At 33.6% G+C, this 26468-nt stretch overlaps 1 protein-coding gene across 5 annotated transcripts in view; it reads left to right on the top strand.

The window, feature by feature from the left end:
- Glmn (glomulin, FKBP associated protein) overlaps window positions 1–25910 on the top strand; it is a 49757-nt gene extending 23847 nt beyond the window's left edge. For all 5 annotated transcript variants that reach the window (XM_026403090.2, XM_077791193.1, XM_077791195.1 and 2 more), the window contains 12 exons: window positions 6274–6461; window positions 7390–7443; window positions 8959–8989; window positions 9202–9291; window positions 10455–10496; window positions 10593–10666; window positions 11257–11341; window positions 11833–11939; window positions 12813–12876; window positions 24507–24630; window positions 25615–25697; window positions 25791–25910. In XM_026403090.2, the coding sequence (XP_026258875.2) occupies window positions 6274–6461; window positions 7390–7443; window positions 8959–8989; window positions 9202–9291; window positions 10455–10496; window positions 10593–10666; window positions 11257–11341; window positions 11833–11939; window positions 12813–12876; window positions 24507–24630; window positions 25615–25697; window positions 25791–25907 (1059 nt within the window). In that variant the 3' untranslated portion in view covers window positions 25908–25910. The remainder of the gene's footprint in view (window positions 1–6273; window positions 6462–7389; window positions 7444–8958; window positions 8990–9201; window positions 9292–10454; window positions 10497–10592; window positions 10667–11256; window positions 11342–11832; window positions 11940–12812; window positions 12877–24506; window positions 24631–25614; window positions 25698–25790) is intronic.
- The last annotated feature ends 558 nt before the right edge of the window (window positions 25911–26468 follow it).

The following is a 26468-nucleotide window of genomic DNA, read 5'->3' as shown; positions in this document are numbered from 1 at the left end:
GACTTACTGTGGGGTTTTACAGCAATAAACCCATCAAAAGTTGAAAATATATTAAGTTGAAAATGTATTTAGTACACCTGACCTACTGAACATTATAGCTTAGCAACACAGTATACTATAGAGTATCATTTGTTTACTTTCATAATTATATGACTGATCAGGAGCTGTGGCTCCCTGCCACTGCCCAACATTGCAGGAGAATATGATACAGCATATCACCAGCCTAGGAAAAGGTCAAAATTCAATGTTTGATTTCTACTCAGTGTGTGCCACTTTCACAACACCATAAAGTTAAAAATTTTCAAGTTGGGGATCGTCAATGTGTCTAATACCCAAAAAAAGGTTTTTAAGGAGAAGTGTTTTAATAAAGGTGGGTGAGATCACCTCCCCCCACAAAAAAAATTATATATATAGTTCAGCCTAAGAAAAGGGCTTGAAACTACACCCTAAAGACTATTACCACTTCAGAGGAACCCACCAAAGAGATCAAAAGGAAAATTGATAGAAATATCACAGAAACTGGGGTAGTGGGGTTTCAGGAAGAACAAAGTAATCAATACTATTAAATGTAGCAGAGAAATCCTGTAGGAGTTGGAAAGCATCCATTGGATTAGAAAGTAAGATTGCATTGATAATCTTAGCAAGAACAGTTTTTCGAGTATAGTGCTAAAGACAAAAATCAGAGTGGAATGAGTAAAAGAATAAAAAAAAATAAGAAAAAGGAGATGTACTATTTAAAAGAGTCTGAATGAATAAGGAAGGGAAGAGGCATTAGCTAGAAAACTTGGGCCAATGGCAGCAAAGTGACAGGAGGTGGGAAGGTTTGAGCATGTTTATAGACAAATAAGGTACAAATCATCAGAGGAGAAAAGAGAGGTGTTTATTGGGATAACTGAAAAGACATGGCCCAAGAGCAGGCATCTGGGCACAGGATCAAGGAATAAGAGGATGCTTGAAGAGGAGGAGATAAAAATGGATATGTATGTCAAGAAATTTGTAGCAGAAATGGGATATTATAATTTAGGGAAATCAAACTCTCTAGCCTTGAATTTCTAGGGGAAAGAGATGATCTCTTCAAGAATGAGGGCATAATCAAGAATCTAGGAATTAAACCAGAGACCCTGTGCCTAATAGAGGAAAATGTAGGCCCAAATCTCCATCATGTTGGATTAGACCTTGACTTTCTTAATATGACTTTTATAGCACAAGAATTAAAATCAAGAATTAATAAATGGGATGGATTCAAACTAAAAAGCTTCTTCTTAGCAAAAGAAACAATCAGTGAGGTGAATAGATAGCCTACAGAATGGGAGCAAATTTTTACCTCGCACACATCAGATAGAGCACTAATCTTTTAAGATATATGAAGAACTCAAAAAGCTAAACACCAAAAAAATAAATAAATAACCCAATCAATAAGTGGGCCGAGGACCTGAACAGACACTTCTCAGAAGAGGATATACAATCAACAAATATATTTTAAAATGTTCAACATCTCTAGCAATTAGAGAAATGCAAATCAAAACTATTCATTTCATCTCACTCCAGTCAGACCAATAAGTGTTGGTGAGGGAAAAGGGTACACTCATACATTGCTGGTGGGACTGCAAATAGGTGCAGCCAATATGGAAAGCAGTATGGAGATTTCTTGGAAAACTGGGAATGGAACTACCATTTGACCCAGCTATTCCACTCCTTGGTTTATACCCAAAGGACTTAAAAACAGCATACTGCAGTGAGGCAGCCACATCAATGTTTATAGCAGCACAATTCACAATAGCTAAATTGTGAAACCAACCTAGATGCCCTTCAGTAGATAAACAGAAAAAAAAAATGTGGTTTGTATACACAATTTGGAATATTACTCAGCATTAAAAGGGAATAAAATCATGGTGTTTGCTGGTAATTGGATAGTATTGGAGAATATTATGCTAAGTGAAGTTAGCCAATCCTGAAAAACCAAATGCTGAATGTTTTTCTGATATGAGGATGCTGATCCATAATGGGGATGGATGGGGGAGCATGGAAGGAATGAATGAACTTTAGATAGGGCAAAGGGGAAGGTAAGAGGCATGGGGGTAGTAAAGACAGTAGAATGAGATGGACATCATTTCCCTAAGAACATGTATGAAGACGTGAATGGTGTGATTCTACTTTGTGTACAACAAGAGACATGAAAAATTGTGCTTTATATGTGTAATATGAATTGAAATGAGTTCTCATATATAACAAACAAGAATAAATAAATTTTAAAATGAGGGCATAGAAATGAGGATTGAATAAAAAGCTACAGGAAACCAGTCAAAGGTTTGGAGTACTTGAGGGGAGACGAAGAGATGGTAGAAAACCATGCAAGTGTTGTTGGAGACCACAACTATAAGGGTAACAGTCTGTATTTTTGTGTGATTTCTATAGTAGTACTCACTTACCTGGGTGTTTACGTAGAAAAGGTGGATTGTAGTTATTTTTAAGTTGACCTTTTACTGCATAGGTGCAGATGAAGGAGTTACAGGGTGCAGATCAAGGATGGTTAGGGAAAGAAGTAGGAGATAGAATAAAAGTGGATGGATAAGTAGGTTAAAATGAAGGGATCACTGGGTTAGAGAAGTTAGGCTGAAAAGCAGACTGGTAGACAGAGAATAAGAGGGTTTGGTCAGAAAATGAGATCATGAAGTTTAAGGTATTTGGTGTGAAACAACTCCAAATGTTAGCAGAGATTCAGAATAGGATTAGGTGCTGAAATGGATTAGAACTTGGAAGATGATTAGTATTTAGAAATGAGGTTGGCTTCTTATAAAGAGTTACCTACATGAACATTCAACTTTCCCAGCATCATAACAGGAATTGGATAGAGAAAAAATTGTAAGCAAATGCCATAATCTTCAGTGAATGTGAGTAAATGATCAGGAAGTCAACACATGACAGAGAAAAGGACAGTACAGCTTCTGCATCAGAGGAAAACATTTTTTGCTGAAGAGTACAGAAAGAGCCAAGATAATACTAACGTACCTATTTGTGTCTCCCAGGGCTGCCTTCCTGGCCCTGTTGTATAAAAGGTGTGAGAGAATGAGCAGTTCTTCCCACCAGAAATGACATCAATTTAATTCATGCAATAAGGCAGAGCAAGTGTTCCATGAAGAGGTTTAGGGTATAGAAGAGTAATCCTCAGATCTCAGAGGGAGGAGCAGTTCAAATAGAAAGGGCCAGGAGTGAGGAAACACAAAGCAGTCAAGAAGTAGAGGTGAGATGAGGTAGGAAATGAAATGTTTCATTTGTTGTTTGCTGGAGAAGTACTGGTAAGTGTGGTGTGACTACATTGACTGACCTCAGCAATCCTTACTTGGGCACAGTTTTTTTTGTTGGTATAGAACTGAATGAATGTCCCAAAGGCTGCCATATAGGAATATTCCTCATAGGGTAGACTGGGGGCTCAGTTGTAGCTCAGTGGTAGAGTGCTTACCTAGAATATGTGAGGCACTGAGTCCAATCCACAGCATTACATTAAAATAAATAAAATAAAGGTATCAAGTCCATCTTTAACTAAAAAAAAAAAAAAAAAAGTGAGACCGGGCTTTGTGGCACAAACCGGGCTTGGGAAGCTGAGACAGGAGGATTGCTAGTTCAAAGCCAGCCTCAGCAATGGTGAGGTCCTTAGCAATTCGGTGAGACCCTGTCTCTAAATAAAATACAAAATAGGCCTGGGGATATGGCTCAGTGGTTGAGTGCCCCTGAATTCAATCCCCAGTACCCTCCCCCAAAAAAGACAATGAGAATCTGAATGTAATAAACTTTTTATCTTGTAGCTATAACAAGAATGTGTGGCTTTGAAAAATCAGTACAGCAATCTATATTTAGCATCTGTTAGCTAAATAACAGTCTCTTATGACTGAAGATGATTTTTCATGGTTCTTTTTTTTTTTTTTTTTTTTTTAAAGAAAGAGTGAGAGAGGAGGGAGAGAGAGAATTTTTTTAATATTTATTTTTTAGTTCTTGGCGGACACAACATCTTTGTTGGTATGTGGTGCTGAGGATCGAACCCGGGCCGCACGCATGCCAGGCGAGCGCGCTACCGCTTGAGCCACATCCCCAGCCCCTTCATGGTTCTTTTTTATGTTCTGAAATGACTAATGGAACCATCTGGAATTGACAGATTTTAATTTCCCCAAAGGCCGGCAAAGTCTTATTTAGCTTTGTAATTCTTTACAATGTTAGGCTCAGTGCCTGGCACTGAATAAAAGAGTGAATAGAGTAAATATATAGAATTTTGGAATATATAGAAGGTCAGTATTCATTCTGCTTTAACTGTTATTGTCATTCATTCCCTTTTAACTTCTGTATGTTAGTTTTGTGTGACCTTAAGTTTCTTAAACTTTGTTTTGGAGATGCTCAGTAAATATTTAACATAGGTATTATGTTATTTCTTACATAAGCAAGTGGAAGTTTAGAGAGGTTAAGTAACTCACCCAGTGTTACATAGCCAGTAAATAGTACAGTCAAAATCAATTCCAGTGAACCAAGCATGGTGGCATGCACCTGTAAAACACCAGCTAATCTGGAAATTGAGGCAGAAGAATCCCCAAATTCTATGCCGGCATGGGCAGTATAGTAAGACTCCATCTTAAAAAAAAGAAGAAAGAAACTAGTCAATCAATTCTAATGGATTTTGAAGGTCAAGTGCTTTTCAGATACTAGACTTAGAAATAGTTTTAAGAGCATAGAGCTGATTTTGTGTTTCTTGAGCATAAAGCTTTAAAGCTGTGGTCCTATACTCTAATGCAAAGATGTGTCTTTTATGACTTGAGAATTTATATGACCTGAGATGTTAGCATGGATTTCTCAAGCCTTGCTGGCACTGATGTGTGTTCTTCTGGACCACTTTGTATTTAGGTAGATAGGATTATATCTTCCCACCCAAAACCGTTACCAAGTACACACTGACTTCTCCTTCTCTCTTTCCCTCATTGCATGGCAACCACTGTTCTGCTTTCTGTCTTTGTGTATAAAACACTTAATTGTTATTAGAATGTGAAATGATTTTCTTTTGTTCACTTAAGAGCCTTTCATCTGGGCTAGGGTTATAGCTTAGTGGTAGAGTGCTTACCCAGCAATCTGTCAGGCACTGGGTTCGATCCTTAGCACCACATAAAAAAACAAGTAAATAAATAAAATAAAGGTACTGTGTCCATCTACAACTAAAAACACTATTTTAAAAAAAGAGCTGCTAGGGCTGAGGCTCAGTGGTAGCGCACTTGCCTGGCATGTGTGAGGCACTGGGTTCTATTTTCAGCATCACATATAAATAAATAAAATAAATGTCTATCAGCAACTGAAAAAAAATTTAAAAAGAGCCCTTCAGGGCTGGGGTTGTGGCTCAGCAGTGGAGCGCTTGCCTCACACGTGCGAGACCCTGGGTTCGATCCTCAGCACCATATACAAAAATAAACAAGTGAAATAAAAGTATTGTGTCCACCTACAACTAAAAAATATTTTTTTAAAAAAAGAGCCCTTCATCTGGCAATCATATCATTGACAACTCATTTGTGTGTGTGCCTTTAATTATGATTATGAATTAATTTAGAAACCATATAAATGCTTATGTAAAATGATTTTGTTGTTGGCTTCTGTATTTCCTACTGTTGTGTAACAAATTCCCACAAACTTAGCAGTTTAAAACAACAGACATTATCAGGTTTTTTTGTTTTTTGTTTTTGTTTTTGTTTTTGGGTCAAGAATCTACAGCTTGGATTTTCTGCTCAGCTTCTCAGGTTGTAGGCCAGTTGTTGGCTGGGCTTGCATTGTTATCAGGAGCTTCAGTGGGAAAAGATAAATTTCCAAGTTTCCTCAGGTTTTTGGTAGAATTCATCTCATTAAAGCTGTAGGATTGAGATCCCCATTTCTTGCTGGCCATTGGCCAGGGACTGCTTTCCAGCCTCTAGAGGTTACCTGTAGTCCTCTTGCCACAAAACCCTCTCCATAGATACTCCTGTAATATGTAGCTCAGTTTTTTAAAGCCAGCAGGGAGAATTTCTGACTCTGGGAGGCTAGGCCTAGACCTCAACTGATTAGGGAACCTTAATCATGTCTACAAAAATCCTTTCATTTTTGACATATGACCTAATCATGGGAGTGACATCCATATTATCTTGGTTAAAACAAGTCTTACAGGACCTACCCATCCTCAAGAGGAGGAGATTATACAGTGTGTGTAAATGGGATAAAAGGGTATCTTCGAGTCTTGCCTGCTATAGCTTCCTTTTTTAACCTATTTCACAGGGGTTTTTATCAGCTATTGGACACCCTTTCCCCAAAATTATTTTTAATCATGGAAGGAAAAAGAGGACTTGGGATTACCTTGAAGTTGAGGAAGAAGAAGACAAACAATTAGCAGACTCTATGGCTTCTCTGGCATATCTAGTATTTGTTCAGGGCATCAGTATTGATCAGCTTCCAATGGTCTTAAGGTAAGAGTTAGTATTTGGTTTATTCATGTATTCTAAAAGTATCAAACTCTCATTTATCTAATGTCCAGTATATACATATTAACATACAAGTACATTTAAAATAAAGTATAAACAAAGGCTGTTTTTATTCTAAATGATACTGGCTATAATGTTAAAGCCAGGTACTAGGAAAGTGCTCCAACACTGAGCTACAATCCTAGCCCAGATGAAATGTTAAAATAAAAAGAGGTGAATATTAAAATCTGTATAAGGAAATGGTGGGCACAAGAGTCAAAAGTGTTAAACTGGTCTTGGTTTTGAAGCTTTTGGTGCCTCCCAGAACTATAAGCAGGGCAGGTGGCTAGGTACTACTCATGGTTACTTTTAAGTATCATATTCTATCATATTACAATAACTTATGAAATATGCATATTTGTTAAGGCTGCTAAAGTAAAGTACCACAAACTAGATGTTTAAAATAACAGAAATGTATTATCTTATAGTTCTAGAACCTTAGAAGTCTGAGATTAACGTGTCTCAGAAGGTTGTTTCTTTCCAAGGGCTGTGAAGGAGAGCCTCGTTCATGCCTCTGCCTCTAGCTTCTAGTGGTTTGCTCCCAGTCTTTGGTGTTCTTTGGCTTATAGATCTGTTACCCTGTTCTCTGCCTTCATGTTCATTTGGTAGTCTCCCTGTGTACATGTCTGTCCAAATTTCCCTTTTTAATAGAAACCAGTCATAATTGGATTCAGGCCTACCCAAAGACCTCGATTTACCCCAAATAAGGTCATATTCTGAGTACTACAAGTTATGACTCCAACATATCTTTTTGAGGGAGAATATATTTTATTCAACCTATAAATTTTGAGGGAGAATATATTTTATTCAACCTATAACTGTATATTAAAATTTATAAATATGTGTGTATACATCATTTTTTTTTCTATTTTAGCCCATCATACCTTTTGCAGTTTAATATGGGGCATATTGAAGTCTTTTTGCAAAGGTAAGATCATTTATATAGTATCTCAGGATTAAATAGTAGTGTTTAAATAAACCTTGTCAAGATCAGGGAGATGGCCTTCTCTTCACAAGGCCCTAATTAATTCATTATTTTATAAAACAGTGAAGTGAATATTTATTAAGTCTTTTTCTTAATAAGGGATTTTCCAGTTATCTAAGGTTTTTAACCTTACTTCAAAAGATGGTAATTTTTTACCCCACTGCAGGTTTCTCCATCTAAGGAGGGTCAGTCAATACCAGAAGTTCATCTTTTTGCTTCATGGATGCAATGTAAACTATATCAAAAGGAAGTAGACTTCTTAACCTCACAGTTTTTAACTTTGATCATTGGCAGTGATATTCAGTTATAGTTTTTCTCATTTGAGGTGCTAAGATCAATTACACCTTTTCTCATTTGGGGTGCTAAGAAAGAGGACTTTCTTTTTTTTATAAAAAAGGAAGAAGAAATTACAGGGTAACAGGTATGCATAATTTCTACAGACAGAAAATTTAAGCATTTTGCACAACTCTAAATGGTTTCTCTCCCTATAACAAGTTAAATTATTTCTTAAGATCAGTCAGGGCCTTGCAATGCTCTCCTCTATTAACACTAGTGACAGTTTATCAATTCCATCTCTTCCCAGGTGAAGCAAGATTTGTAATATGGCAAATGTCCAAAGCCTTAGCCTCTAAGGCATGAATTTCAAGGGTCTCCTGGCACAAGTAGTTATAGACTCTATACATTTTCTGTATTATATAAGCCCTAATGATTTTATATTTATTTCATGTAGATTCTGTTATTCATACAATGAAAATATGTATCGTTTTGAATCTTTGTATTTTTTGGTACCAAGGATTGAACCCAGGGATGTTAACCACTGAATTTCATCCCTAGCCCTTATTATTTTTTTATTTTGAGACAGGCTCTAAGTTGCTTAGGGTATCACTAAGTTGCTGAGGCTGGCTTTGAACTTATGATCCTCCTACCTCAGCTGCCCAAGTCACTGGGATTATAGGCATGTGCTACTGTGTCTGGCTTAAGTTCTGTATTGATATTTCCAAACAATTTAGTCATTAACCAAAAACATAACCCTTCTAACTACTTGCATGGCTAGAATAAGAACCTGGAGCCTGAAATTGGTTTTCCAAAGATCTTAAATATTTAGTTAATAATGATTAATTATTTAAAAAGTATTATCCCAAGAGGAATATTTAATTCTTTTTTGTATAAAAATAATTGAAAAAAATTATAGAACAGCCAACTGGAATATATCAGTTATAATTTATTTCTTAGCACTTGCTATTGAAAATCTGTTGATTTGCTATCAATAAATAGACTCTGAGCAGGTAGTTTTGGTCAGATTTGGACCCAAATCAAAAGAGATATTAAAGGAGATGAAGAATTTTCACTAATTCTTCAACAAAATTTATCCTTAATGATATACATTTGTTTTTCTTAAAGATTCATTTGAAAACAATTTATAAAACCATATTGACAAATTTTAATATTCTCTTTCAGAACAGAAGAGTCTGTTTTCTCCAAAGGATTGGTAAGATTTGTTCGTTTTATACACACACACACACAGAGATACTTGTGTGTGAATGTATACTTTTTTGTTTGTGTTTTGGTGGTGCTGGGTATTGAACTCAGGGCCTAGCACTCTACCACTGAGCCACATCCTTAACCTCTTCCATTATAATTTAAATACAAATCTTGTCAACACAGCTATTGATTTCACCTTGCATATATTTTAATCTGTAGGAACTGCTGGAGAATGGTTTATTGAGACTAGAAGACAACAGTATACTTTACCAGTACTTAGAAATCAAGAGTTTTCTTACTGTACCTCAGGTAAATAAAACATATACTGTAACTTGAAAATAACTCCTTACATTCCTAAACTTTAGTAAGGTAAAGATTCCTCCAATTCCTCCTCTGCCACTTTCTTTACCTCTGAAAACTCAAGTGTATTGCCATTCAATAGAACCTTCTATAATGATGGAAATGTAATTATCTGTATCATACAGTAGAAAAGCCAAGAGCCTTATTGAATGCTTGAAATGTGGCTAATGGGACTCAGGAATTTTAAATTTAATTTAAATTAATTTGAAATTAAATATCTATTAGTGGCTATCATAGTTGATATCATAACATCTAGTGAAAATGTATTAACTTTCTTGTTGAATACTTTTTGTTTCTATAGGGTTCTTGAAAATGAAATTCCTTTAACTTTTCTGAAGCATCTGAAGCATTTACTGACTCACTACTAGAAAAACATTTTGTTTTTCCCTCCTTGCATTTATTTTGCCTAGTACTCTTTGTTGGTTGTAATATCCAAATAAGTCCTTAGCTGTAGACATTTCTTAACATTTAAATAGAAAATCATGACTTTTGTTAATATATTAAGATGGAATATATCAGTTATAACAAGTTAAATAATAACAAGTTAAATTATTTCTTAAGATCAGTCAGGGCCTTGCAATGTACTCCATTTCTTGTACTCCATTTCTTCTACATGCTTGATTTCATTTTCTTGCCACTCTATAGATATATTTGAAAACTACCATTTACTTTTTTGGGGGGTTGGTTATCAGGGATTAAACTTAGGGGGCACTCACCACTGAGCCACATCCCCATCCCTATTTTGTATTTTATTTAGAAACAGGGTCTCACTGAGTTGCTTTTAGCACCTCACTTGTGCTGAGGCTCAAAATCCTCCTGCCTCAGCCTCCTGAGCCACTGAGATTATAGGCTTGCAACACCATGCCCGGTTTATCATTCACTTTTAAAAACACACTTTGTAACATCTTATTCTGTTAATTACAAAATCAATTATAGTTAAGTTTCCTTATAGAAATAGTAGTGGAATGAAAGGAAAAAAAATAATTTACTTTACTTATAAATCTACCCTCACTTCTTTGAATTTTTAGTATTCACTATTGGTAATGTATTTGTTTGCAGTCACTATAACCTATTTACATCAAAATTAAATTTTTTTTTTTTTAAATTTCCAGGGCTTAGTCAAAGTGATGACACTTTGTCCCATTGAGACATTGGTATGTACATTTGGGGGACTAATGAGTTATAATAAGAAATTTTGATAATTTTATTTTTATTCATTTTATGTAACAATTTTATTTGTTCCATTTTAGAGGAAAAAGAGTTTAGCTATGCTTCAACTGTATATTAACAAGTTGGATTCACAAGGCAAATATACTTTATTTAGGTATGTATCAGGCATGGCTAATTGTTAAGTATTATGGTTGATTAAAAGTCAAGTTAATACTATGTAATTATTATAGGATATACTATTTCAGTATGTTTTACACATAATTCAACTCTAATTAAAAGCCATATTATAATTGTCTAATCTGTGACAAGTAGAGGTTTATCAAATATTTTGGATACATATATATCCATATATATAATATATACTTCAGTTCAATTAATTGGAGTACTCCAAACTTAAAATAGGTTTTAAAAAGATTAAACTGAGGTTGAAACACTCCTGCTAGAACTTTACAATTTTAATAATCTCCACTATTCACAGTTGAGAATAGCTCTAGATGTATAATTTCAAAACACTAGAACTTTATAATTTTGGAAATATCCAGTTATAAATAGAGTTTACTAGTTAGTAAGAACAGTAACTATTACAAGTGGCTTTGTAATTGCTTGATCTCTCTTGCTTATTACCTTCACTATGGATTTTATATCCCTAGAAATAAAACATGGCCCATTTGAATTTGCAAAACTTTCATCATCATTTAGTTGTAGTTCAGAATAATTTCATACGTTGTAATTTTTGCTTTCAAGGTGCTTATTGAATACAAGTAATCACTCAGGTGTGGAGGCCTTTATTATTCAAAATATCAAAAATCAGATTGACTTGTCATTTAAGGTAAGAACATAGATAAGGTGTCAGTTTCCAATTAATTTATTAATATTGGGAATATATCAATGTGGGGTTTTGCCCTAGTCTTTTTCTTTCTTTAGTATTCTTTCCCTATTTCTATTCTTAAAAAAAAAAAAACACTTAATTTTGAAGTTTTGTTAACTCTAAATTTAAATTGTATTAATTTTTTGAGCTAAAATTATGACATTTTGTTTTGTCATATGCTTCTGAAAAGTAAATGGAAACTTGTCTCATGTATTAGTGAATATACAATATTTTCCATATAGCAAACAGAAAACACCAATATTCTCAAATGAGCAGTGTTTGTTTCAGGTGTTTGGAAAGTGAATAGAAGTATCAAAAGTTAAAGTTAAAAAAAATATAGATATACATTTTAAATGTGTTAATAGTTTATTCTTACAGCATCAGGGTATTAGAAAAACACAATTTATCATGCTATTATTTAAACCTTTCCCAATTTTTCTTTTGCTTTTCAGAAAACAAAAAACAAATGGTTTACAGGACCACAGCTGATTTCTCTTTTAGATTTGGTACTGTTTCTCCCAGAGGGTGCTGAAACAGATTTACTGCAAAACTCAGATAGGTGAGATGACCATTACTAAGGTTCAAATAGTAAACTACCTAAACTAATAAAATATATTTTCCTGTGATTTTATGATCTGGGTTAAGTAAAGATTTTTGTATTTAAGTTATTTGATGTGTAAAAACAATATAATCTCTTTTAAGAATGACCAATACTCTACTTTTATACCTTTAACGTATCCAGCATTCCATAGAGATTTGCAACTAATGTTTGTGACTAAAAATTAAGAACCTCGTGTATATAATTTATAAAAAGTTTATGTATTTTGATTTTGATGTTTTTTTCATATAAATCATGTAGTTTCACTTTTGATATACTAGCTGTTGAGAAATGTTTTTAAGCATTTACAAACAAGAGGAATGTTTTTTCTTTTTTAGTATTTTCAGTTGTGGATGGACACAATATCTTTTATTTATTTATTTGTTTGTTTGTGTGAATGTGGTGCTGAGGATCAAACCTAGTGCCTCACACATGCTAGGCAAGTGCTCCACCACTGAGCTACAACCCCAGCCCAAACAAAAGGAATCTTAAAATCCAGAAATCAAGACAGTGCTTTCAAGTATTAAAGATAACAATGTTCTAGAAGTATTTGTCTAGCATGCATGAGGTCCTGTGTTTGATCCCTGGTACACACCTGCCCCCCCCAAAAAACCTCACAGAAAATAGTAATTTTCACAGTTGCATTGGTGTGAGCTTAAATGCAAATCGAGTAATAAGTTAGTCCTTCTCCAAAAGATATGATGGTAATAGTTTTTAATGACAACCATAGTTATAAAAACATTCTCAAGATGTTTAACTTGTTTTGTGCATTGAAATTGCTGTTGATTATATAAAATTATACTGTAAGTAACAAATTATATTTTTAATTAACAGGATTATGGCTTCATTAAATTTATTGAGATATTTAGTTATCAAAGATAATGAAAATAACAGTCAGGTAAGTGAATTATTTGAAAAAGAAATAATGTATTAAAAATTCATAAGGAATGTTTCAGATTTTCTTAATTAGTATCTACTTAAGCCAATGTTTAATATCTTAGCCCCTACAGAGTTTGGGATAAAGTGCCAACAATTTATTCTGCCACCTGCAGTTAATTCCCAGGAGCATTTACCACTGCACATCCAAGTTAACTTTCCCTTTGCTTTTCCTTTTGTGCCTCTGCTCTTTTCCAAATGCACTCAGGTCTGTTGGGTAGATAAGTTGCAGATCCTAAGTTAACTGTAACCTTGTGGAACTCAACTTATATTTGGGTGACTTGTTCAGTTTCCTCTACCTTATAGGTCATGATTTAAGCCTGAACCATATAAAATTATGGTATTTTAAAAAGATACATGATAAAGTGAAGTATTTTCAGCACTAAAACTAAATTTGTTAATAGCACTTTTTGGATAATGTGTAGGAAGTTGGATTTTTTTAAAAAATACCATTTCATTTGAAGTATTCAATAAGTAGAAGACTATTTGAGGAAGATGTGTCATAGAAAAGTTATATTTGCTTTTACCTTTTCCTTCCCTTCTACTTACCCTATTCTAATAATTGCTTTCCCTATATGTGTCACTTCTGTTAACTATAACCATCTTAATTATGTGTTGTTAATCTATTTTTTTAAAAAAAAAAGTATAGGGAGAATGAAAAAATTGATTTTATGTAAAGATGCCTGAGAGTTTAACAAATACATAGATTAATTTATCCAAACCCATATCAGAGAACATTTAATCATCACAAGAAGTTCCCTTATGCTCCTTCCCAGGTAATTCTGACCTCATTGCTCCACCTATCCTATCCCTGCCACAGGCAGCCACTATTCTGGCCAGGTGCTATGCAACACTTATTCTTTACTTTTCCCTCTTCAGTGATAATATAGGTACAGGAAGAATCACTAACTTGCACAAGGATACACATCTAGAAAATGTAGAAATGGCTAAGACTCCAGTGGCCAGAAGTTTTGAAATCACAAAAATCTTGGCTCCTAAAGGAACTTGTGGTAAAAACAGAAAAGTTACAGCATAAGATTCAGCAGCAGTGAAGAGACCCTAAGGTTTCAGGAAGGTGTCCATAATTAGGGTAAGGTATGAGTTTTTACCTTTTTAGTTATCAGGAAAGATTGTTAACCTATGTAAGAGATGATTTAATTTGCGTAACAGTAAAAAAAAATGAATCTTTTTTTTTTTTTTTTTTTTTTTTTTTTTTTTTTTTTGGTACTGGGGGATTTAACTTGGGTATTTTACCACTGAGCCGCATCCACAGCTGTGCTAAATTGCAGAGACTGGCTTTGAACTTACAATCCTCCTGTCTCAGCTTCCCAAGCTGCTGGCATTATAGGCATGGGCCACTGTACCCATCGAAAATGAATCTTGGTGATTATGACACACAGATTATTAGGTGTGATATACAGTATAATACAGAGGCAGCAAATAGGTTCTTACCTAAAAAAGACTTAAGAGTAGCTTAGCATTGAACAATGTCTGCTTTGATATCCACAGATAATACTCACTTTGATTTGGCTTGAACGTTTCATGGTGAAAAAAAAGATAACAACCAGTTTATATATCTGACTTCTTATTTAATGGTTTAAATTTTTTTTCCCTTAGGGATGAAATATTATAAATTTTGGCCACATAAGTTACATAATTATCATACCAGGGAAATTGGCAAAAAAAAAAAAAAAAAAAAAAAAACCTAATCCAAGATGGCAATCTGATGTCTTTGAGGCAGCTTAAGAGCTTGTGCATTATGGCAATGTTTCTCCTATGTACAATTATAATACATCATATATATAAAATGAGAAGCAAATCTGTCTCCTGTGGTTAATCAAAAAAATGACAGCTTCTGTAGCTGTGGGTTAGCTCAGTGGTAGAGTACATGTTTAGCATTTGCAAAGCTCTGGATTCAATCCCCAATAACCAAAAAAAAAAAAAAAAAAAAGCAGTTTCTTAATTTTTAAGAAGTTTTGGATAAAGGAAAAACAAAATTATATTCTTGTCATACTAAATAATGGGGCATTTTATTCAGAAGGACTCCTCCCAGTTCCTATTTTTGATAGGATATTTGTCAAGAGGCTAATAGTCAGATGAAAAATTTAAAAGTATCAGAAAGATATACAAGAAATTTAAATAAGAACAGAATCATTCAAAGACAACAAAGTGATTCATAATTGAATAATAATCCATTTCTTTTCCTGTCATTTCGAGTTATTGTCCACTAATTTACTCTTTGACATTCCCTTCCTCACCCTACTATTTCATGACTGTCTCCCTATATTGTGTCAAGAACTTTATCCCATACCTCAGTTTCATACATCTTTTCTTGAATCTTACAGCATAAGTCATGCTCCATGTCTAATATAAAAACCTACTTAATTTTTATACCAAATATTCCTTATTGGGCAGTATCTTTAAATAGTTATTACTTGTTATGAATTATAATAATTCCAATGCACATCCATAATTATGCTATACCTTACCTTTTGTCTACTCATATTTTTACCCATCTACTTGCTTGCCCATTGTTTCCTACATAACTTCTGATTGTAATGTGTACAGTAAAAGCAGGGTCAAAAGAAATGAGATTTCAAAAATCATAAGTAGCAGGAATTTTTAAAAATTCAATTGTGTAATGTATGTATACATATATTCTTTTTACTTAGGAAAAAAGTACAGATATCTCACATAATAATACATATATAATTCTATATAATCTATTCTTTCCTCAAGATTAAAACATATCCTGGTGCTGAGCATGTTGCTCAACATTAGAGCACTTGCCTAGCATGTGGGAGGCTCTGGGTTCAATTCCCCATACTGCAAAAATAATAAGTAAATGAATAAATAAATACAAATATATCCCATGTGAGGTATCTGCAGTGCCAAATGATTTCAGGTGATAAAAGTTCAATAATATTACAAGTAGCAGAAGTTCTGCAGTATTACTTTATAAATAAGAAGACATATACAAGTAAGAGAAGGGGGAAAGCTGGTTCTTGATGATGTCCTTTTTTTTTTTTTTCCTCTTCATTATTATGGTTGACTGTATTCTTTCCAAGTTCCCTGTCTGTTCTGGAAATAAATTTAATTGTGGTATAGAAATACCTTCTCTTCCTTTTGTAAAAGAGTCTGCAGTAGATTTTGGAATGTACAGTTAAGGCTTAGAACTGAAAAGATTTCAGAACTATTACATCAATTGCAAGTTACTTTTTTTCCTAGACATTTAAGATATATACACAATGGAATTTTACTTAGCATTAAAAAAGAACAAAACCATGGCATTTGCAGGTAAATGGATGGCGCTGGAGAAGATAATGCTAAGTGAAGTCAGCCAATCCCCAAAAAACAGATACTGAATGTTTTCTCTGTTATAAGGAGGTTGTAGTGGGATTGGGAGGGAGAGCATGGGAGGAATAGATGAATTCTAAATAGGGAAAAGGGGTGGGGAGGGAAAGGAACGGGGCAGGGGATTAGCAAGGATGGTGGAATGAGATGGATGTCATTATATAAAGTACATGTACGAAGACTTGAATTGGGTGTCAACATACTTTATATACAGAGATACCAAAATTGGGATATATATGTGTATTAAGAATTGTAATGCAAAAAAAAAGCGCATTACCTTAGAATAGATAGAGGGAAGTAAAAGGAGGGGAAGGCAGGGGATGTGGGGATAAATAAGAAAGATAGTAGAATGAAACAGACTTTATTACTTTATGCATGTATGTGACTGTATGACCAATGTGATTCTACAATATGTATACTCAGAAAAATGAGAAATTACATCCCATCTATGTGTGATATATCAAAGTATATAAGTGCAATTCTACTGTCATATATAACTAATTAAAATAGATAAAAATTTAAAAAAAATAATTTCAACAGAAAAATGAAAAATGGTGACACAAAGACCCACATTAAATGCTAGAGGTAAAAATAAATAAAAACGAAGGATACTGAAATGAAGAATTCTTATGGGATGATAAGTATAGCATTAAACTGGGATGCAGAGGAAAAAGTAAGTGAGCTTGAAAATGTAGTGTAGAAATTCTATAGTTATCCTATATTTAGACAAAGGCGCCAAAAACATACATTGGAGAAAAGATAGCCTCTTCAACAAAATGGTGCTAGGAAAATCCACATGTAACAAAATGAAATTAAAACTCTCTCTCTCACCATGCACAAAACTCAACTCACAGTGGATCAAGGACCTAGGAATTAAACCAAAGACCTTGAGCCTAATGGAAGAAAAACTAGACCCAAATCTCCATCATGCCAGATTAGGCCCAACTTCCTTAATAAGACTCCTATAGTGCAAGAATTAAAACCAAGAATCAATAAATGGGGTAGATTCAAACTAAAAAGCTGCTTCTCAGCAAAAGAAATAACCAGTGAGGTGGATAGATACAGAATGGGAGCAAATCTTTACCACAAGCACATCAGATAGAGCACTAATCTCTAGGATATATAAAACACTCAAAAACCTTAACACCAAAAAACAAATAACCCAGTCAATAAATGGGCCAACGAACTGAACAGATACTTCTCAGAAGAGGATATGCATAAAAGAAATGTTGTTCAACATCTCTAGCAATTAGAGAAATGCGAATCAAAACTACTCTTAAGATTTTCTCACTCCAGTCAGAATGGCAACTATCAAGAATACAAACAACATAAGTATTGGTGAGGATGTGGGGGGAAAGGCGCACTCATACATTGCTGGTGGGACTGCAAATTAGTGCAGCCAATGTGGAAAGCAGTATGGAGATTTCCTTGGAAAACTTGGATGGAACCACCATTTGACCCAGCTATCCCACTCTTTGGTTTATACCCAAAGGATTTAAAAACAGCATACTACAGGGGGCTGGGGATGTGGCTCAAGCGGTGGTGTGCTTGCCTGGCATGCATGCGGCTGGGGTTCAATCCTCAGCACCACATACAAATAAAGATGTTGTTTCCGCCCAAAACTAAAAAATAAATATTAAAAATTCTCTCTCTCTCTCTCTCTCTCTCTCTCTCTCTCTCTCTCTCTCTCTCTCAAAAAAAAATAGCATACTGCAGGGACACAGCCATATCAATGTTTATAGCAGCACAATTCACAATAGCTAAATTGTGGAACCAACCCAGATGCCCTTAAGTAGATGAATGGATAGGGAAACTTTGGTAGATATACACAATGGAACATTACTCAGTATTACAAGAGAATAAAATCATGGCATTTGCAGGTAAATGGATCGAGTTGTAGAATATAATGCTAAGGAAAGTAAGCCAATCCCCAAAAACCAAAGGCCGAATGTTTTCTTTGAGGATACTGACTTATAATGGCAATGGAGGGGGGAGCATGGGAAGAATGGAGGAACTTTAGATAGGGTAAAGGGGAGGAAAAGGTAGGGAGGGAGCAAGGGGGTAGGAAAGAGGTAGAATGAGTTAGACATCATTACCCTAAGTACATGTGTGAAGACATGAATGGTGTGAAAATACTTTGTGTACAATCAGTGACTTGAAAAATTGTGCTCTATATGTATAATACGAAAAGAATTGCATTCTACCATTGTGTATAACAAATTAGAATAAATAATGGAATTTTAAAAATTAAAAAAGAAATTATAAAATTCAAATACAGAAGGAAAAGAGATTTTTAAAATGGAACATAACATCTGAGCTCTATGAGTACAAGTGACTTATGGCAAGAGTAATCAGTGTCTCAGAAGGAAAAGAGAAATATTCCAAAACATAATGGCCAGGTATTTTTCAAAATCAAGGACAGACATTAACTTACAAATCCAGTAAATCTCCAGCAGAAACACCACACTGAGAACCTTTGTTATCAAACTAAAAATTACAGATGAAGAGAAAAACATGTAAAGAATCTAGAGGAAAAAATGACACATTACAGAAGAACAATAAGAATGATGTCTTATTTGAAGCAAAAGAAGCTAAAAGACAAAATTACCATTCTGAGATAAGACAAAAAACCCAATATGAATCTGTGGTTTTGTAGCCCTTTAAACTGATTTTCAAGAATGAAGGATAAATAAAACATTTTCTTAAAGGAAAAAGAATTTTTTAAATTTTTTATTTTTTTATTTATATATGACAGAATGCATTTACTCATCTAGGGCACAGATTTTCATAACTCTGGTTGTATACAAAATATATTCACATCCGTTCTTGTCTTCATACATGTACTTTGGATAATGATGATCACCACATTCCACCATCATTTCTGACCCCATGTCCCCTCCTTTCCCCTCCAACCCCTCTGCCCTATCTTGGGTTCATCTATTCCTCCCATGTTCCCTCTCCCTATCCCACAATGAATGAGCCTCCTTATATCAAATAAAATATTCAGCATTTGGTTATTTGATATTGGCTAACTTCACTTAGCATTGTCTTCTCTAACTCAATCCATTTATCTTTTTTTAATAGTGTTTTCTTAATATTCTATTTTCCTTTGTTTTTTTCCTCTTTCCACGTTTTTTTAAATATATTTTTTTAGTTGTAGATGGACACAGCATCTTTATTTTTGCTTATTTTTTTAATGTGGTGCTGAGGATCGAACCCAGGGTCTCACCACATGCGAGGCAAGTGTTCTACCACTGAGCTACAACCTCAGCCCCTCTTTCCACATTTTTTATTGGTGCATTATAGTTGTACATAATGATGGAATTTGTTACATATTCATTCGTACATGCACTCAATATAACATTATAATTTGGCCAACATCACTTCCTAGGACTTCCTCCCTCCCTCCTCTCCTCTCCCCCTGGGATCCCTTTCCACTTCTGATCTCCCTCTGATTTTCATGAGATCCCTGCCTCCACATCTTTACTTTTTTCTCTCCAGCTTCCACGTGAGAGAAACATATTACCCTTGACCTTTTGAGACTGACTTATTTCACTTAACATAATGGTCTCAAGTTCCATCCATTTATAGTGTTTTTTTTTTTAAGAGATACAGTAACCTAATGTAAGATAGAAAATATTCTTATTTTCGTAGCTTCTTCACTCCTACGTGCTTCTAAAAATATTACAGTTCATCATAGGGAAGATTTGTAAAATTATACTGAACAGAATATGTAACAAATTTTCTTTAACCTAATTCTGGTATGTGTTTTTATTACCTGAAGTTTTATGGTTATGGGCTGTGTATTAAGACAAATTATCACCATTGAAAACAAGGTTTTAATATTAAAAACCTTTTAGATTTGCATTGTTCATTACAGTAGACAATAGCCATTGTGGTTATTGAAATTTTAAGTGGTATTGGATACTGCCATTTTAGATCACTATTTCTCAGCATACGATCCTAATCAAAATCATCTGGGTTTTTTGGTAAATTTCTGGATTCAGCTCCGTATCTATTCAGTGAAAACCTCTGAGTAAAGCAAGACATCTATATTTTTAACTAACAGTGAAATTTGAGAACTTTCACATATTATGCATGAAAATATTTTTATGAGGTATCATTTGCAAGTAATAGATGGTAATATTAACTAAAACTAAATAAAAACTGTGGAATGCAGCTGCATTGGTAGAGAAAAATTCCAGTTTAAAATGCTTATATTAGAAAAGGATTATTAAATGAATTTTCTGGTGTGATTGTTTAAAGTTGCATGAAGATATAATCTGTTGATTAAAAAGGGACTATAAGTACAAACACAGAAAAATAAAAAATTATAGGACAACGTATAAGTACATTTGAAAGCTTTAGTGAAATGGAATTTTTTAGATAGCACCATCTACTAAAAAAAATAAAACCTAAGATCAGATAATTTTATCACACTTTCAAGAAACAGATAACTCAAATCTTATATGTTTCAAAGAGTAGAAAAAGAATTGTCATAACTGCTACTGTGAGTCTATTTGGGAAGATAGGTCCTAAATACCAAAACAAATAATATAGTAGTCCCCCGTTACCCACCATCTTGCTTCCTTCAGCTCCAGTTTACCCATAATCAAGCTCAGTCCAAAAATACTAAATACAAAATTCCAAAAATAAATAGTTTGTAAGTTTTAAATTATACAATGTTCTGACTAGCCCCAAATTATCCTTTGTCCAGCATATCTGTACTGCATATGTTACCTATTTGGAGGGGTCCTTTCTAAGAAATATTTGCTTAGCCCAAGATTGTCCCAGAAATGATTTAATTTTAAGTTTTATATTAGGTCTGCGATCCATTACAAATAAATTATTTATATGGTATAAAGTATGAATTAAAAGAATTTTCTTTTGACTTCAGCACTATTTGTTAAGAAGACTGTTTCTCAAACTAGTTGGATTATGTTGATACCTTTGTCAAAAATGAATTGAGTTATATTTTGGACTCTGTTCTGTTCAATCCTCATATGTCTTATTTTTTTTAATCAGTACCACATAGTCTTGACTACTGTGGTTTAATAGTATTTCTGTTTGTTTTGGTACTGGGCACATTGAGTCCAGGACCTCATGCATTAAGCACAAAATCTACCATTGAATTATACATACCCTCATCCGTACTAAGTCTTGAACTCAAGTAATGCAAGTCTGCCAAGTTTTTTCTTTTTCAGAAATGTTTTGGCTATTATAGGTCCTTTATTTTGTCATATAAATTTTAGAATCATCTTTGTCAATCATCCCTACTCACAAAGGGCTAATTTAAGATTCCATTTATGTGATATTCTGGAAAAGGCAAAAATTACAAAAACAAAAATCAGTGGCTGCTGGGGGTAGGGAAAAATAAGAAAAGGACACAAACTTCTGGGATCATGGAAATTCATGGTGGTGGTTATATGACGTACATTTATTTTGAACTACATAGCTAAAAAGAGTATATTTTAATGTAAATAAGTGATACCTAAATAAACCTGGCTTTAAAAAACAATAGAACAAGATTAGGCTCGATATTGCACTAGGCTAGAACTCCCCATGAATAAGCAAGTGCACCCATTAAATAAAAATCTGCTGTAATGTTTATTTTTGAATGATAGTTTTTTTCTGCATTATATTTATATATTAATAAAATTATATCAGTGTTACATATAAGAAAGTTTTTTGGTAGATTTTTATTTCAACTGTATAAATAAAAGTGTTCTGAATTGTGATGTGAAACATCACAACTGTGGGTCATAGTAGAAGTATTTTGAAAAATACTACTGTAGAAAAACTTTTATCCTATATGAAAAAGAAAACAGCAGTTTCAGTGCTGCATTGTTTGAAATATTGAAAAATTAGTATCAGGCTGGGTGCAGTGGTGCATACCTGAAATCCCAGCAGCTTATGTGGCTGAGGCAGGCAGATCTCGAGTTCAAAGCCAGCCTCTACAATTTAGTGAGGCCCTAAGCAGCTTAGCAAGACCTTGTCTCAAAATACAAAAAATGCTGGAGATGTTGCTCAGTGTTTAAGTACCCCTGGGTTTAATCCCCAATACAAAAAAAAAAAAAAAGTAGTAGCAGAATAAATTATATACCAGGATTCCTATATGCCAATTAAAATTTAAAAATTAGAGATACAGCATAATTCAAAAGTACAACATAAACAAAAAAAGGAAACTGAAGCAAGATTATTCACAGTATTGTATAAAAATTGTATATGAAAACCTGTCATGTATTTTTAAGTGATACAAACATTAGGAAGATGCAAGTTTGGATAATAACTACCTCTTGAATAAAAGGGAATTCAACCATATCTAGTGTTTTTATTTTATTTAAATATGAGAAAATGTTTCATTTTGATAAAGATAAATGTGGATTCCAAGGGTGTGTAATCTACATACTTCGTATTTGAATGTCATCAGTAACCTACCTAGAAGTGAAATCCATCGGTGGTAGTGTGTTCCACCTGTAAGCTTAGAGGTGAAGGCAAAAGATAAGGTTAAAGGGAAGGAGGTAGACAGAGAAGTTCTTTAAAGGAAAAAGCAGGGGCGGGGGGGGGGGTGGTGGCTGGATGAAGAGAGGTCAAAATAGGAGACAAGAGCAGTGGGTACATGTGATACATTAATACGCTTATTCTGTGGGACTGCAGTGGTTGAAGAAAATCCAGCTATAATACTGTATAAGTCATGTTTTCTATAAAAAAGTTAAGGAAAGTTTGTGTTGATGGAAATTTAGAAGTATATTTAAAATAATTTTTAAATTACACCACTAAAAACAGGTTTGTGGCTTTAAAAAAGACAGAATAATTAAGGTGGGAATATGGCTCAATAAGTGGTAGACTACTTGCCTAGAATCGGTGAGGCCCCAGGTTTGATCCCCAGTACTGGGGGGAAAACAAATAGGATAATTAAGTAAAAAGCAGTAATCAAAATTCCATCAAACATTGTTGATATTATAGCTATATGCCCTTCTAGACTCTCTGCTGGCACATCTATACATTTATAAAAATGAAGTCATACTCTAGGAATTATATTGCTATATAACCTTTTCCTCATTTACCAATATGTACTGAAGAACAGTGTTTTAATGGCTGTGTAGTTATCCATTATGTAAATGTACCAGAACTTACCATTCTGCTGTGAAATGTTTTCATGAATTTCAAGTTTCACTATTTAAACATTATTTTTTTAAAAAAAGCCATCTCTGCAGTAAAATCATTAGAACATACATCTTCTTTAATTATTTCCCCAAGATAAATTTGTAGATGTTAAATGAAATAATAGGCATGTTTCTGAGGTTTTGAATTTTTTTAGTTCTTCCCTAGAACTCTACTTTTCTTAGCAGTGTACACACAGGCAAATGAAAAGAACAGATTTAGATGAAAAGGAAATGTGACAGTTACTAATGTTACCAATTGTGTAATGTAAGTAAGTGTGATAGATTTTATCTGGAGGACTATAAGTAAAATTTTATATATGCTTGGCTCAAAATAAGTTCATTTAAAAATATTTTTTCAAGTGGTCCATTTCATTTTTATAGTTAGGGTAACTGGGTTGCTCTTTTACCTAAGATATTTTCCAGTATAAAGAGTACTTAGAAACTTAATAATGCCAGTGGATTTTCATTCTTTTTCTTCTTCATCCCCTTCTTTTAAAAATAAAGACTTTGTTAATATCCTCCTTTAGTACTGTATCTGGAAATGATCTTGAAATGTAAACTTCTCAGATATGAGACAACATAACCCTAAGCTGCCAAATTATTTTTTTAAAGTGTCCATCAATAGGAAAGAAAACAAATCATCTTGATCTGTAGCAAGGATATAAATTGAAGAGCCCAGGGTTGAATATTTAGGATAGAGTCATCATGGAATGGTTTGTATGGGAAGAGAAATGTTTCAAACCATGTAAAATTAGCATCAGATAATTTTCTCATTGGATAAAAATTAGAGCTCTCAAAAGTAGGAGCTAGCCAAAGGCAGCCACAATGATAATGAGCATAGGGCCCTATGTATATTTTTGTTTCAACTGTTATTCATATAACATAATCAGCTGTGGTATATTCATATAACATAATCAGCTGTGGTATAAAAGTGTTAAACAAATTATCTTGAAAAGCAAGGATCATGTTTCATTAATTTTTGTTTCTCCCACTCTTGAGTACATGTTTAGTAATAGGAAACAGGTAAGTATTAAATCAAATTACTAATTCTTTTATTAATTCTTCCTAACAGACTGGATTATGGACAGAACTTGGAAAGATTGAGAATAATTTCTTAAAGCCACTTCATACAGGACTTAATATGTCAAAAGCACATTATGAAGCAGAAATTAAAAATAGCCAAGAAAACAGCCAAGGTTAGTAATATGCAATTTTATTTTCATTAAGTTTCTCAAATTCTGGAACTACCAAACTCAAAAAGAACACTTTTTTGTACATTAACTTATGCCAAACAAGGGACCACAACAGCTGTGATTTTATTTTTAATTAAAATGATTCTTAGTTGATCTGTAAGCCAATTACTATTGAAATTGGGTTAGTGAAAATTTAAACCAAGTTGAAGCATATTTTGTTTTAAAGCTCAAGTTCTGATTTAGTGTGGTTGTACTACAAGTATTACCCTTTGAGTGCTATCATACTTTATTCTATATTGCTAGGTCAGTTCCCCCATCTCACTCCTGAGTAAATCTGAACAAATTATGAGAAAGAATCTTAGATCCAAAATTACTTTGTCAGAAATTCTGCTATAATAATCTTGTGATCTCTTCCATATATCTATGGTGATATTTTTAGAGGCATTACTAGAAATTTTCTCTTTTTCAGGTTTATAATGACTGTAATTCAGATTATACTCTAAAGAAAAGTTCATCCTATACATGACAAAATAATGTTTATCTAAAGTATTAATTCACATGTTACAGAATTGATACTTTTATTTGCTTATAACTCTATATAAATATTCTTAAAGCTGATGTTAAGATTCAATAATTTACACAAATAACTTGCACATTTTTTAATGATGAAGGTAGCTTATAAATGTGTTATTAAAATCTGAGAGTTGTTTTACTTATTTATTTTGTGGGGGGTACTAAGGATTGAACCCAGGCCCAGGGAAGCTTTACCACTGAGCTATATCCCCTGCCCTTTTTATTTTAATTTTGAGACCAGGCCTTACAAAGTTGCTGAGGCTGGCCTGAAATTTGCAATCCTCCTGCCTCAGCCTCTTGAGTTGCTAAGAATACAGGCGTGCACCATTGCACCTAGCTCTTGAAAGTTATTTTAATGGCTAAGTATGACATGAGTTTTTGTTTTTTTTTTTTTTTTTTTTTTTTTCCTTACAGCAGTCCAAAAGTCTAAGGATCTTTGTTCTGTAACTGTCGGTGGAGAAGAGATCCCTAATATGCCCCCTGAAATGCAACTTAAGGTGATTTGAAAATTTTTAAAGCTATATCAAGATGAAATCTTTTGTTTTGTTGTAAAGGCAGCATGAGCAACACTAATTTTCTTGGCATTACAGGTCCTACATTCAGCTCTTTTCACGTTTGATTTGATTGAAAGCGTTCTGGCTCGAGTAGAAGAACTCATTGAAATAAAAACAAAGTCTACCTCTGAAGAAAATGTTGGGATAAAGTAAAAGTGTTACTTTCTAAATAAAAACTAATAAAGTACATTATGCTTTATTTAATACCTTTTATAAAAACAGTTTTACTAGAAAAAATATTAGCTTTTCTCAGTTGTCTATTTCTATAATGACACATTATAGATTAGTATTCTTTGGTTTTAAAAAACCAAAATATTGCTTTTGAAAATCCAATACAAACTAATAATTTTGTTGTACATTTCATAAAATGTTAAAATGCTTTATTCATTTATGTAGGGAGTTTGTAAAAACAGATTCACTTTCTGCTTAGTAGGTGTCTGTAACATTTAGAACTCCTAGTGTCAAGTTGGATACCATACCACTGTAAAAGTGTAGTAAGAAATTTTGAGTTCAGAACATTTGATTGTTTCTCTTAGTTTCCCTCTTTCCGGGCTCAGAAGCAGTCTTAAGGAAGAGTTCCATCACCAACTCTCTAGCAGTTAGTGTGAAAGCACCTGCAAATATTAATTTTAGAATAACAGTTGCCCTTGTGAAAAACCTAAAAAATATACACAAATCTTCCTTTAGTCCAAGGAACTAATTAGAAAAACCTAT

This window comes from Urocitellus parryii, chromosome 11, assembly GCF_045843805.1.
Source record: "Urocitellus parryii isolate mUroPar1 chromosome 11, mUroPar1.hap1, whole genome shotgun sequence".
NCBI classification, from domain to species: Eukaryota; Metazoa; Chordata; class Mammalia; order Rodentia; family Sciuridae; genus Urocitellus; species Urocitellus parryii.
This window is presented reverse-complemented; position numbering and strand designations above follow the sequence as displayed.